The sequence below is a fragment of the Rhinoderma darwinii genome, chromosome 12 (genome assembly GCF_050947455.1).
Source record: "Rhinoderma darwinii isolate aRhiDar2 chromosome 12, aRhiDar2.hap1, whole genome shotgun sequence".
NCBI lineage: Eukaryota > Metazoa > Chordata > Amphibia > Anura > Rhinodermatidae > Rhinoderma > Rhinoderma darwinii.
The window spans coordinates 36,957,493-36,972,069 of NC_134698.1; the positions used below are offsets into that span (position 1 = coordinate 36,957,493).

General features: G+C 42.5%; 1 protein-coding gene across 4 annotated transcripts in view; it reads right to left on the minus strand.

Moving 5' to 3' along the window:
- Positions 1–14,577, minus strand: part of VPS39 (VPS39 subunit of HOPS complex) — a 449,085-nt gene that overhangs the window by 99,669 nt on the left and 334,839 nt on the right. For all 4 annotated transcript variants that reach the window (XM_075844598.1, XM_075844597.1, XM_075844599.1 and 1 more), the window contains one exon: positions 11,724–11,873. In XM_075844598.1, the coding sequence (XP_075700713.1) occupies positions 11,724–11,873 (150 nt within the window). The remainder of the gene's footprint in view (positions 1–11,723; positions 11,874–14,577) is intronic.

The following is a 14,577-nucleotide window of genomic DNA, read 5'->3' on the forward strand; positions in this document are numbered from 1 at the left end:
TCGCAAGGTGTCAGTGGATTCTAAGGCAGCCGGGGGGCCTAATAAAGGCCCCGAGGTCTGCCACTAGTTATGCCTGCTAGGCATGACCTAGCAGATGACTCAGTTTTACACGGACAGGCAGTAATACCCTGCAATACAGAAGTATTGCAGTGTATTATAAAAGCGATCGGAGGATCACATAGTGAAGTCCCCTATTAGGACTAGTAAAAAAGTTTAAAAAAAAATTAAATAAAGTTAATTTAAAAAAATACGTGAAAAAAACAATGAAAAAGCCACTTTATCCCCTATCCATAATGCTTTATTAAAAAAAAAAGAGACTTCCGGAGGCAGGGCATCCTGTGTGGCCGCATCTTACCTCGGCTCCGTGTCCTGAGCCGGGTATCCAGCCTCCATTATAGCCATTGGAGGCTCACTGCCCTTCTTGTGGTGGTAGACGTCCTCCCCTGTCCTGTAGGAGCCGCTCCTTTGCTCCGGGAGTCCTTAGTGTCTCCAGGGAGACACGCCGCCCCAGTGTCTGTCGGCCATCTTGGGGCCTACTGCGTTGCCGCGAGTGGGATCGGCCGGGAGGCTGCGCCGGAACTGCTGCTGCTTCCCCTCTCCTCAAGAGGGGTCTCGGAACCCCTGTACCGCTACCCGGGGACGCTCTGCTGCCGGTACGCACTGCGGGTGTTGCGCGGCGGGCCTCACACTTGCCCGCCACGTTGAGTCGTTGGCCATCTTGGGGCCTATCATCCGGGGCTGGCTGGCCACTGCTGCTGGTCCTGAGCCTGTTGGAGGGTCTCCCCGCTGTATTTGGGATCCCCAGGTGTCTCACGGAGGGGGACTGTGAGGAGAACATCCCCACTCAAAGGGGTCGCAGGAGGGAGCTGGAAAACCCTTGCCTGGCGCTAAAACGGGGTGGATCTGAGTGGCCTGGCCCCTTCCTCATCACCAGCAGGTTGGCGGACATTTTGAGTGCGGTTTGTCTTCGTCTTTAACAGTCAAGCACCCAGACCGGAGGTATCGCCTGGTACTGAGTGAGTACAGTGTCCCCCCTTTCAAGGACTGAGTATAGATTTCTGCTGAACACGAGGGCCGCATAGAGACCTGTTGCGTGCACATTTTGAACTCTGCTTGTTTTCACCCTGGGCTGTGCACTTGTAATTTGGCATAAATACCATCTGGATAACTACATTGCCTGTTGTACTGGCCTGACTGCCCATACTTCACTACCATCTGGCCTCCGTTATAGCTGAATGTGTGTGGCGTTGCTGCCATCTAGTGGTCGTCCTAGTCCTATCTGTCGCACCAATTTTTTGTTCTATAAATTGCAAATTCTGAAACCATGCTGATGCCGTAACCCTGAAATGTAGGAGACGACCCGCCAGACCTAATCCAGCCCTTCCATCTCTCTCCCTGTCTTGACAATGGACAAATTTCTTCATAGACATGCTCAGCCTCCACGCCTTACTAGGCAATCTCAAGGGACCAACCCTAAAACAGAAACAATGCCGAAGGGACAAGCCGGTAAAGATAAACAGGGGCCTAGACCTCCTCAGACTCCGTCTGCATCACTGTCTTGTCCTCATTCACCTGAACTTCTACACACCAGAGACATCACTCCACCAAACCTCTCTCCGGCTAACAGTCCTATGTCCTCTCCGCTTATGGACCATCATCATGCCACTGCGGTGGCAGAAGAGGTGTCTCGCTTAATGATGCCTTTATTTGACAAGAGACTGGACCTGATCCATACCTCAATTAACTCGGCACTGGCGCAGATTACCGCAAACGCACAAAAAATAGCTGACCTGGAGAACCGCGTGCTGGCATGCGAAACTACAGTGTCTGATCTGGAGAACTCGGTGGCTCAACACCAGAATGCAGAAATCATTCTGAGAGATAAGCTGTAGGACCTGGAAAACCGGGACAGGTGGAACAATCTCCGCTTTGTAGGAATTCCTGAAAGCGTGGTGGGCGATGATCTCATACAGCTGCTCACAGCAGACCTCCCATCCACCCTCCAACTGGATCTTGCACCTTTGTCTTTGGGGTAAAATCTCTCGTACTGTTCTAACGAGGACCTTTTGCAATAATGTATATGACTTGTAGGTTATATTTTCTGCAACGTATTGATATTAGTGTTCAGAGATGTTATTGCCATGGGACATGTTGCGGTTGAATTTTTGTTCATTTGTCTGTAATTGTTGGAAAATAAAAATACATACTTTAAAATAAAAAATAAAAAAGTTACACTTATTTGGTATCACCGCGTGAGTAACAACTCTTTAAAAAACAAGTCCTTATGCAGCTATGTCACCAGAAAAAGAAAAAAAAAATTATAGCTCTTTGAATGCGACTTTAGAAAAACGGAAAAATAAATAGCTTGGTCATTAGGACCCAAAATAGGCTGGACCTATGTTAGGCTATGGGGACGTTCAGACTGTCAGTGATTTTCACGCAGCGTGTGTCCGCTGCGTAAAACTCACGACATGTCCTATACTTGCCCATGTTTCGCGCAGCACGCACCCATTGAAGTCAATGGGTGCGTGCAAATCGCGCAGGGCACACGGAAGCACTTCCAGGTGACGCGCGTGATTCGCGCTACAGTTGTTAAAGAAGGGAAAAATAAAAGCCCCTCCTTCTTTACGGTTTCATAACATAAAAACAGTGTGTCATAATGATGCCGACGGCATGAAAGCATGAAAATCACGCAGCCACGCACCATATACAGACGCAGCATTTTTTTGCATGCACAAAACTGACACGTTCGTGTGAATAAGGCCTAAGGGGGGTTAAAAACATTTAACCCTTTCAGGACCCGACTAATTTTCGTTTTTATGCTTTTATTTTTTTTCTCCCCACCTTCAAAAGGTCATAACTTTTTTATTTTTTCGTTGACACAGCCATATGAGGGCTTCAGTTTTACGGGACAAGTTGTACATTATAATGATACAATTTAATATCATGTGTGATGTACTGGATAGCTGGAAAAAATGGGGTGGAATTGGAAAAAACAGCAGTTCCTCCATTTTCTTATGGGTTTTGTTTTTAAAGTGTTCACTGTACGGTGAAAATGACACGTTATCTTTATTCTGCGGGTCAGTACGAGCATGGTGATACTAAATGTATATAGTTTTTGTTATGTTTTAGTACCTTTAAAAATATCTAAACGTTTGAAAGAAAAAAACATATTTTGCACGCTATATTGTGACCCCCTATAACTTTTTTTTTAGATTTCTGTGTACAGAAATGTGTAAGGCTACATTCACACGAAAGTGAAAAAAAAATGGCCGTTAAAAACCGATCAACTGTCAGTTTTCCATTGCCGTTTTGCATCAGTGTGTCTCCAAACTTTCATCCATTTCCAGTCAGTCTGTCTGTCTGTTTTTAAGGGCCGTTAGTAAGCAGTTTGCCATCAGTTTTTCATGGGGGTTAAAAAAAAACAAAAAAAAACAAAACAGGTGGATTCAATTTTTTGGTTTTATTGTCCAACCCCTCTGAAAACACCACAGTGCCGATTTAGATAGTGCCACAATGTCCCTGTAGATAGTGCTATAGTGCCTTCATAGTGCCCACTATAGATAGTGCCACATTGCCCACATATATAGTGACATAGTGCCAACATATAAAGTGCCAGTGCACTCATAGTGCCACAGTGCCCATGTAGATAGCACCAGTGTCCCCTGTAGAAAGTGTCACAGTACCCATATAGATAGTGCCACACCCCCTGTAGATAGCACCAACCCCTCCTCGTAGATTGCACCCCCCTTGTAGATAGAACCCCCCCTGTAGATAGCACCAACCCCCCCTGTAGATAGCACCAACCCCCACTGTAGATAGCACCAACCCCCACTGTAGAAAGCACCCTCTCCACCCGTAGATCGCAACCCCAATTGTAGAAATCACCCCCCCCCCCCCGGAAATGAATCAGGGGATTCCGTTCATAGAAAGAGCCCCTGACCACTCTGTAAATATATAGACAGTGACGTTAGGAGAGCAGAATCCCCTGCCAGAGCGGGTTGGGGATTCCGCTCCAGGTGTAACCCCTTGACGTCACTGTCCATATATGGATAGTGACGCCGGGTTGCTTCTCCAGGAGCAGAATCCCCTGCCAGAGCAGGCCGGTGATTCTGCTCCAGGTGTAACCCCCTCACGTCACTGTCCATATATGGATAGTGACGCCGGGTTGCTTCTCCAGGAGAGGAATCCCATGCCAGAGTGGGCCGGGGATTCCGTTCCAGGAGCAACCCCTTGACGTCATTGTCCATAAATGGATAGTAACGCCGGGGCTTCTACAGGAGCGGAATCCCCTGCCAGAGTGGGGTCTGGCCACCGGGGATTCCGCTCTTACAGGGAACTACAGTGGTGTTATATTTGGGAGATGGGGGGGGTTTGCTATATTCAGGCAGGGGGGTGCGATATCGTCAAGATTGGAGTCCCCGGCCAGAGAAATTGCGATGCTCTGGCCAGGGACTCCATAGCTGAAAGCCCGACATCACTGTCCATATGTGGACAGTGCTGTAAAGGACTTCCACGGGCTCAGCGCTCAAAGTAGCTCTGTGTGCAGGGAACCCACGGCCAGGATCAGTTTTTACTGGCTGTTACAAGGATTGTTTCCTGAAAAATGACCGGTAAAAATTATCCATTGACATCTCTCGGAGCCGTGAGGCCGTCAAAACTGCCAAAAATAGGACATGTCGTGTGAATACACCGATAGAACTGTATTGTTCTGAAAACAGCCGTGTGACAGCCGTTATAAAAATGTTTTTCACTGTCGTGTGAATGTAGCTTAAGGTGTCTTCTTGTAAGTGGAAAGGTGTAGTTTGTATTAAAACCATTTGGGGGAATGTCAGGCATTTCAAATCACTTGAACGGCGATTTGGCTATTTTTTCCTTTTTTTCCGCTAGGGCGTACGGTGAAGTATTGGATATTTTTTTTTCGATTTTTACATATCGGGCATTTAAGGACGCGGGCATACGTAACGTGTTAATGTTTATTTATGTTTGTGTATTTTTATATGTGATCTAGGTAAAGGGGAGTGATTAGAATTTTTAAATATATATATTTTTTCAAACTTTTTTTACATTTATTTAGCCCCCCTAGGGGGCTTGAAACTGCAATCATGAGATCGCTTATGCCATAGGCAGGTCTCGATAGCAATCTTCCTCTAGCAGGGCTGGGAGCATTCAGAAGGCTCCCAGCTGCTAGAGGAATACACAAGCTCCCGCGATCTTGCCGCTCGGGAGTCGGCGACCGGCCCCAAAGTGAAAGGGGCCATAAAAACCCCTCAGATGCCAGTAGTCAAATCTGACACCAGCATCTGTGGGGTTAAATGCTTGCGATTAGAAATTTTTCTGATCGCAAGCATTGCCGCTGGGTTCCTGCTGTGCAACACATCAGAGACCCGGCGGCTATGGCACCCGCTCTGCCTTTGAGCGAGCGCCATATTTAAATACCTTTTCAGGACGTAGATTTACATATCTGCGGTCGTGAAAGTGTTAAATTATTCCATTTTGAGTAGACTCTATCTTGTATGGTGGTGTCCATTTTGGATATTTGGAATCCATCTTATGGCCTGATAGATCCATAGTTTCATGTTGCCTTAAGGCTAATATATCTATGCCAGCATTGTCTGAAACAATTCTATGTTATTTATTCTTGAGCTGAATGTTTATATTTGGTCTCTCTTGCTATGGAGAATACAGATTCATATTTAGCTATTTTTGTGTGATAAGGAGCCGATCATCCTTGAAGCTTCTGGAGAATGACATTGTTCACTATAAGGGAAAGGGTCAGTCTGACTCCTAGCATCTATGACGTGGTATATTTTGGTAACTCATGGTTTTACATTTAAAACGCCTCCTAAGTCTATGATTGCTTCAGGACAAAACAGATAGTCATTATATGCTATTGGTTAAATCAAAGCCAAATGAACGTTACTTTGTAAACATTGTGAATGATTGGTTGGAATCAAGCTGCTCGTACTTCAAAAGATATTACTGCAATTGTTTGATGAACAAACGACAGAGAAGGATTTTGAGCATACAAGCAATGCGTCGGTGTCTCTTCTGTAGCGTAGCTAGCGGGGGGGGGGGGCAGGGGTGGAGGTGGCCCCGGGCCACACAGGGCGGCTTGCCTGAGGGGGGGGGGCGGCGGCGCAATTGAAACCAGCCGTCGCCTACCCACTCAGATTAGACATTTTGTCCTTTTTTTACCGCTACAGTGTACGGTGAATATTGGATATTTTTTTAAATATTTTTACATTTCGGGCGTCTATATGATGCAGATACAATTACATGCATAAGCGCCGAATGTTCCATGCCCGACCGTTCAGCGCCTAACAAGGACGCTGATTGGAAGAGCAGAATGACTTGCCCCGCCAATCAGCGCCTTTCAACTATGCTAGCATTTCCGTTGTTGAAAGCCGCTGATTGGCGGCGGCAAGTCATTCTGCCCTGCCAATCAGCGCCTTTCAACGACGCTAGCAGCGCAATGACGTCATTGCACCACTTCCATTGTTGAGAGGGGCTGATTGGCGAGTCAAGTCATTCTGCCCTGCCAATCAGCACCCTTCAACGACTCAAGCGTCCTTCAGCTCCAGCAGACCTGCTCTAAAGAGAGCAGATAGTGCCCCATAGGAGGCTATATGTGGGGCACTATCTACAGGGGGGCTATATGTGGGGCACTATATACAGGGGGGTTATATGTAGAGCGCTATCTACAGGGGGCTATACGTGAGGCACTATCTACAGGGGGCTGTATGTGGGTACTATCTACAGGGGGATCTATGGGGGCACTATCTACACGGAGCACTGTGTGTGTTGGACACATTGTGTATGGTGCTATTATAATCATATAATATTAATATTTAGGTGCGTAGTGTGTGGCACTATGAGAATTTTATCTTCATTTATAAGTGCAGAGATGTTTGAAAAGTAAGAAGCTGAAGACATCTGAGCGGCAAACTGCAGAAATGGGCTGTGGCCGGGAGAAGTTATCATAGAGGTCTGGACAGGATGGAGAAGAAAAGAGAAAAAGAACTAGAATCTGAAAAGACATCACCGATGAATCACAATGTAAATGTTTATTCTGCGTCTAATCAGTACTGTAGTCACTGTATGATCTGCAGCGAAACGATAGGGTGGTATGATTTTTTTGTGAAATAGCAACTCCCAGCATATCCTTACCATTGTTCGGTCATACTGGGAGCAGTAGTTTTACGTCGTACAAAACTATATGGCAGGGGTAGCCTGGCTGGTATATACAAGGATGATGGTTGTTATATACAGGGATGATGGTTGTTATATACAGGGATGATGGTTGTTATATACATAAACATGTGCTAAACCCCTAGCTACGCCTCTGTCTCTGATATATCGATAACCTATGACCTAGGATTTGAAACTGGATAAATTCAATGGAGGGCGGGTTTTGGTTGACATACCCATTCCATATTTCAGTCTAATATATTTTGGCTCAGTTGTTGCGTCAACATGCTGGTAACGGGGCACTACTTTTAATCGATAAAATAAAAGCCATTGACTGCCGAATAATCCATTCTATTTGCTGTTCTGCAAGAATACGATTTTGGTACCGCTTTTAATAACTTGATTATATATATCCATCTGCTTTCATCTTCTTTAGCTAGGAAACATCACAGAGATTCAGTAGCGATTAGAAACGATGATAACCATCAGTGATGTTCTAATTTTTCTTGAAGATACAAAAAACAACAACTTCTTAACAAGTACTATTGAAGCATTAACCGTTACGGCTCCTTTTTAGGAATGCAGGTGTACTTTTAGAAATCCTGTTTGTTACCTTTGGATCCTTTTCCACCAGTTAATTCTCCATTCATTAAGTTTCAAAATAGTTTTGAATATTTAGGAATTTATATATCAAAATGTGTGTCTGTTTTTTTTTTTTTAACTTTAATATAAATCCATTGTTAAATTCTTTTGTTAAAACCAAAACCTCTGGCCCAGGCTAAATATGGATGTGGTGGGACAAATAGCATGAATTAAAATGGTTCTCTTACCACAACTTCTATATATTTATGGTAATTCTCCAATTTTAATTAATCAGACTATGCATAATAGTTTAAAAAAAATTTGGCATGATATCATATGGAGAAATAACAAAACCTAGTATTAGTCTTAAAAATCTACAAAGGGGCGTGTACACGGGGACTATGTCACATATATAGCCTATATACAGGTTTTGGACACAAGCTCAAATTGAAATAGAAAAGGGACTGGGAAAAATTTACTTTTATTATGATTATCTAAAATACTCAGAATATGATAAAACATAGGCAGGGTTTGGGTAATATTTTTATTCTAATGGATCAATAGGCTGGATGGTTAATAAAACCAGCCTAATACTTATAACCTGAATGTGTGTTTCATTCATACACAATAATTGTTGGTTAGTTATTGCCACATTGTTATGGTTAGAATGTAGTCTAAGTAATACTGAATGCAATAAACTAGACAAATATTTCTTATCTTTGACTAATACTCAAATGTTATGTGTTGCCACAATATTTATACATTTGTCCAACAAGCTTTGTATGGTTTATGCTCCACAAGGGAAAAAACTGTACTGGCGTCCAACGTGACAGACAATGTATATACAGTGCCGTATGTCACTGTCCTTAAACTCCTATGGCGTGTACCTTGCACGCCATAGGAGAGACAACTGCCAATAGTATCCAACAGTTCTCAAAGACAAGAATCATTTCAGTGCAACTTCTGATGGTGAATGCGACGTATGCCCAAAGTCTGCCTATGTTTTATCATATGTTGTTGAATATTTTAGATAATCATAATAAAAGCTCATTTTTAGTCACGACACAGTTTTTTCGAATCCATTTTTTTTTCCAATTTGAATATGATTTAGTTTGGTGGTGTACACCTGGTGTAAGAGTTAACATAATAATAATAATAATAATAATAATAATAATAAAAAATACAACCTCTCCAAGTAACATTATTATATACTTTAGACACAAGCTCTCACCCTTATCATGAAATGACTGGTCTATCTATTCCAAATACCCCTAAAGCCCTCTTACTCTTTATGATTCCCACTAGTTTTTCCAAACATAATAGTCATTGATAAGCTATTCCCTACAGGAAGCAAAACATATCCTTCTTCGTCACTGGAAGAGTCAGGACCCTCCCTCTTTAAAGGAATGATTTGCTGAAATATCCCCTTTAATTAGAATGGAGTAACTGATAGGAAAAACTAAAGCTGCCTCAGAACAATGTTCTAACACATGGAGGGAATTAATAGAATTCCAGCGCTCTGATCCTTACTGCTAAACGCCAAATTAAACCCAATGCAACCAGTCCTTAGCAGGCTACTGCTCTGGGAATACATCTCATTTTTAACTGCCTAATCAATTTTGGTCCACTCTCCTCCACTGGTACGCACCTGTGGCATTATAGGTTTTTTAAGAACGCTGATGTTTTAATCTTTTACCTCCCTCCCCAACCTACTACCCTTCCTTTCCTTTTTTATATGTGCCCTTAAAGAATTGCATTGTAAACTTTCCACTGTGGTGTTATCTTTTGTTTTGTTTTTCTTTCCAATTATTTTCATAAAAACTTCAATAAATGTTAAATTGGAAAAAAATAATATCTACAAATGGTAAAAAGTAAGGGCGGTATTGGAGTACCGATCCACAAAAATCATTTGATTTCTACTGAATTGAATGGTTGAGGTGTTAGAACTGTACTAAGGCCCAGGCTGAGAGGCAGGGAAATTAAGAGGCAATTTACATCCAACTATATGTTTGATCCAATCAGTCTAGAATCTATTTAAGAAAAAACATGACAACCTTTCCTTCAGTGTTTACTCCCCGATATGCTGTAATATTAGAATTCCAGAAAGTCAAAAATGTACTGGTTTTGATGAATGTCATTACAAAGGCCCCATGCACACGACCGTGCCCGTAATCATAGTTCGTGATTACAGGCATGGCCGGCCGCGGACCACCACCTGCATTTGCGGGCCGTGCTCCCATATAAAGTATGGGAGCACAGTCCTTAAAAAGCAAAAAATAGGACATGTCCTATCTTTTGCGGAACCTTTGTACGGCACGGACACCTTCCCGTAAATATACGGGTAGGTGTCTGTCGGCCATAGAAAAGAATGGGTCCGTAATTACAGGCGAAATCTACGGTTAGGTGAATTGGGGCCAAAGGTGTCATATTACTATCTAAATTGTATATTGGAAATTCCTTTGAATTTTTTAACAAAATAAAGTAGAATTAAGTCTTAAAAATAATAATTGAAAAAAAAAATTGCAATTGAGGTTGGGAATATTTAAAACAAAATTTAAAAGTATTTTTTTTAATCATTCAAAGGGGTTTTCCAGCAAGTAAAAATTGATGACCTAGTCTCAGGATAGGCCATCAATAGCTGATGGGTCGGGTCCCACTCTCGTCACCCTCGCTGATCAGCTGTTTTGAAGGCGGTACAGCACTCGTACGAGTGCTGCTTCCCCTTCATTTCTACTTGCTCAGGTATTGCAGCCTTTTTTCTCATTGAAGAGAATTGGAAAAAAGGCTGCAATACCTGTGAATCGCCGCTACATGCGTGTCGACGATTCACAGTGAGCAAGTAGAAATGAAGGGGAAGCAGCGCCCGTACGAGCGCTGCACCCCCTTCAAAATAGCTGATCGGCGAAGATACTGGGAGTCGGACCCGACCTATCAGCGATTGATGGCCTATCCTGAGGATTGCCCATCATTTTTTTACTGGCTGGAAAACGCCTTTAATCATTTAAACATAATCTTTAAAAATCGCCTCTTTAAATAACACGGACGAATTTGTAGCCATTTCTAGCCCATGGCTGGGCACGTTGAATCATATTGCTGTGCCAGGCTTAGGGAGGGCATTTAGGGGGGAGGTAGTTGTAAGTGTGTGATTATTACGTTTTTTATGGTTGTTGTCTTTTTGTAACAATAAAGATTGTGAAAAATAATTAAAATGATAAACATTCTAAAGGTAAATTACCACAATGGGGGAGATTTATTTAGACTGGTGTTTCATATGCAAGTCCTAATAAGAAACAAGCTGAAGTAAGCTGTGACAAAGTTTTTAAGACATGATGCAGATTTTCCAATCTTTTGCGGAAATGTATATTCACTGCTAAATTCATTTAGTGCGTGAAAAATACTGCTATAACCACACCAAAAACCTGCAATGAAATGTGCATACAAATCACAACATATTTCTTTGAAGTTTTGTAGGCTGGTTCAAAAGTGTAATGTATGCTGTGTGTGAACTGAGCCTAAATCAAAGAAATATGACAGCATCACATGTGGAACCAAATGTGATTAGTATTAGGCTCTGTTCACATTGGCGTTTTTGCCAGGCCATAGGGTTTTTGGTATTTTTGGCAGCAAGAATTAGAGCAGTCTGCAGTTATTCTTTCAGTCAAAAATACAGGAATCATGAAGGATCCCCGACTGAATAGGGCCTGTCAGAATTCATCAGTATCCATTTGCAAACGAATCCAGCATTGCGGTTATGCTATGTTATAAGTGGAAGCCATGAGGCTAGTGTGAACAGAGCCTTAGAGATAAAAGGTTCCTCTTCTGTCATCGAAAAAACATTTACGCCTTATGTGTGCAATTGTTCCTTCTCTTACATCTCACCACCGCATTTATTTGACAGGAGGGCTGATGCTTCAGTCGCTGTTGTGAGTGACATATTTGATATTCTTTACCTTAGTCGTATTCAGTTTTGCATGATGCTGCTCCAGGACCGCCAATGCAGCAGAAATGTTTGGCTTTGGCTCTTCCAATTTAATCTTAATGGGACCCAGACAATGCACATCAGGCGGAGAAAGGTACATTCTGATGAGAGACAAATAGACCTACAATACAAAGAAAAATTGTCAGTTTTTAGGCAATGCATATGTCCTACCTAGAGCATACAGTGTTTTGAAAATACGCCACTGACCCCCAAAACCGTGGTGTATGTAAGATCTCATATTTTACTATAGACATTAAAATCTGGCTGTGGCATTTCTGGGGGGAAAAAAAAAAGTGCAAAAGGAAAGCCCCAGAAAATGCGTGTGAATGCAGCCTTCGTGAACATTCAATTTTGCTACACATTTTATGATTATTTGCATTAAGCTTGTGCTGGCCGTGACAACCAACAGAGCAGTCATCAGCCATCCAGTATATTTTATAGGAAATACACCATTTGGCAAAGTAGTTAAGGGGACGCTGTCACCAGTTTATCAATTCCTTATCTACTAACTTATGTAATAGGCGCTTTGCTGCTAAAAACAACAGTGCGATTTGTTTTTTAAAAAAACTTTGTTTGCAAAGTTCTGAGCATTTTTCTAAATATGCTAATGTGGCTCTAGTAGTCAAATAGTAGGCGACTCTGTTTTAACTCTGGGCAGTGTAATATTTTCTGTATGACGTTGTCCAATCACATAGTACACTGCTTCCATTCCAGACTGTGTTTTCAACTGGCGATATCTCCGATTCTGTCATAGCTAGAACTGCGATCCTAGTGTCATAAGATTATAATCTCCTCTTTCATATGCCCCCAGAACCGATGTTCTAGGTGGTCCACAGCCCGAGATATGGATGTTTGAAGTGATCCCCCTTCCCCCTAGAATGTGTCTCATACTGTGTGTGTGAAGCAGCTTCATGCTGATAGGACAGTGTCAGAGGCTGTGAGCTGGCACCACCACAGGAGAATCGCTGCTATTACCTAGATCTAGAACCTGGACATTAATGGTGGCCTTCACTGTATCGGGACATTAAAGGTTATGTCACAGCATGCACCATCTGTGCTCAAAATAAGGTTTCACACCAAAGACCTGACTTTATTACTGACTTACTTTCTTTGTCTTGCTGTACAGTGATTTGGGTCGTGGTTGACCGTTTCTCTAATATGGCACATTTTATTCCTCTTCTGCTAAACATTTGGCTACTTTCTTCATTAAACACATTTTTCGCTTGCACAGAATTCCTAAGCATATAGTATCCGACAGAGGAGTACGCTAGAGAGCACTCTGCAACTTACTTGAAGTTGGACTTTACATCTGCCTGCCACCATCAACCAGGTATTAGACAACTTTCTCAGAAATGTTGTCTCCCTTCTTCAAAATGACTGGTCCAGTCTCCTTTCGTGGGTTGAATTTGCCCTTTAATAATCATACTGGGGAATCTAGCCCTAACATCAAATCCGCCCTACATCAAATCCCTTGGTGACCAAATGGGTTCAAACCACCCTCTTCTGGCCCTGTGATAGATTATACGATGGGCCTCGTAACCACGCGCTTATTGATGTAGCTGCTTATGGTATATATGAACGTTGCACAACCTGATCAATTATTTTTACATTGTGTTTGTGTGTAAACCTCTGCTTGTATGGGAGTTTAAAGTGCAAATTTGTGTTTTAACCCCTTCCCGACATCCGCCGTATATATACGGAGCACGCAAGGTGGGGGAATATGGAGCGGGCTCACAGGCTGGGCCCGCTCCATAGAGCGAGTGTGTCGGCTGTGTGTTACAGCCGACACTTCTGGGTAACGAGCGGGATCCCGTTCGAGCCCGATCCCACTTGTTCAACCAGTTAAATGACGCTTTCAATAGCGCCATTTAAATTACTAAAAACAGGGGGGCGACTCCCTGTAACGTCCCAACGCTCCCCCCGCGGCGAGATCGGGGGGGAGCCGTTGGTTGGCACGGCTCCCTGGGGGCCTGACAAAGTCCCCCAGGTCTGCCATCTTTGTACTCCTATGAAGCTCTGCCTCCAGCAGGGCTTCATAGGAGACTGTCAGAAACACGATACACTGCAATACATTAGTATTGCAGTATATCGTGCAAGCGATCTAACGATGGCTGGTTAATATCCCCTAGGGGGACAAGTAAAGAAGTAAAAAACAGTAAAATAAAGTTTTTTTTAACAAATAAAAAAAAAATAAAAAAAATTAAAGCTAAAAAAAAAACCCTTTTCCCATTTTCCCTCAAGCACAATGTAAAAAAATTAAAAAGCTAACATAACTGGTATTGACGTGTCCGTAAAAGTCTGAACTACTACAATATATCATTATTTAGTCCGCACAGTGAACGCCGTAAAAAATTTAAAATTAAAAACATCAGAATTGCTGTTTTTTGGTCCCTTCTTCTCCCACAAAATATGAAATAAGTGATCAAAAAGTTTCACGTACCCCAAAATGGTACCAATATAAACTGCAGCTTGCCCCGCAAAAAATAAGCCCTCACATGTCTAAATCGACAGAAAAATAAAAACGTTATGGCTCTCAGAATGTGGCGACAAAACTCAAATTTTATTTTTAACAGTCAGTTTTTTCCTTGTAAAAGTAGTAAAACAAAGAAAACTATATAACTTTAGTATCACTGTAATCGTATTGACCCGCAGAATAATGTTAACATGCCGTTTTTACCGTACAGTGAACGCCGTAAAAACAAAACCACCCAAAAGGTTGAGAGATCGCCGTTTTTTTCCTATTCCACCCCACATATATTTTTTTTCTCATTTCCCACTATATGGTACAAAAAATGGTGCTGTAAAAATCTACAACTCGTCCCGCA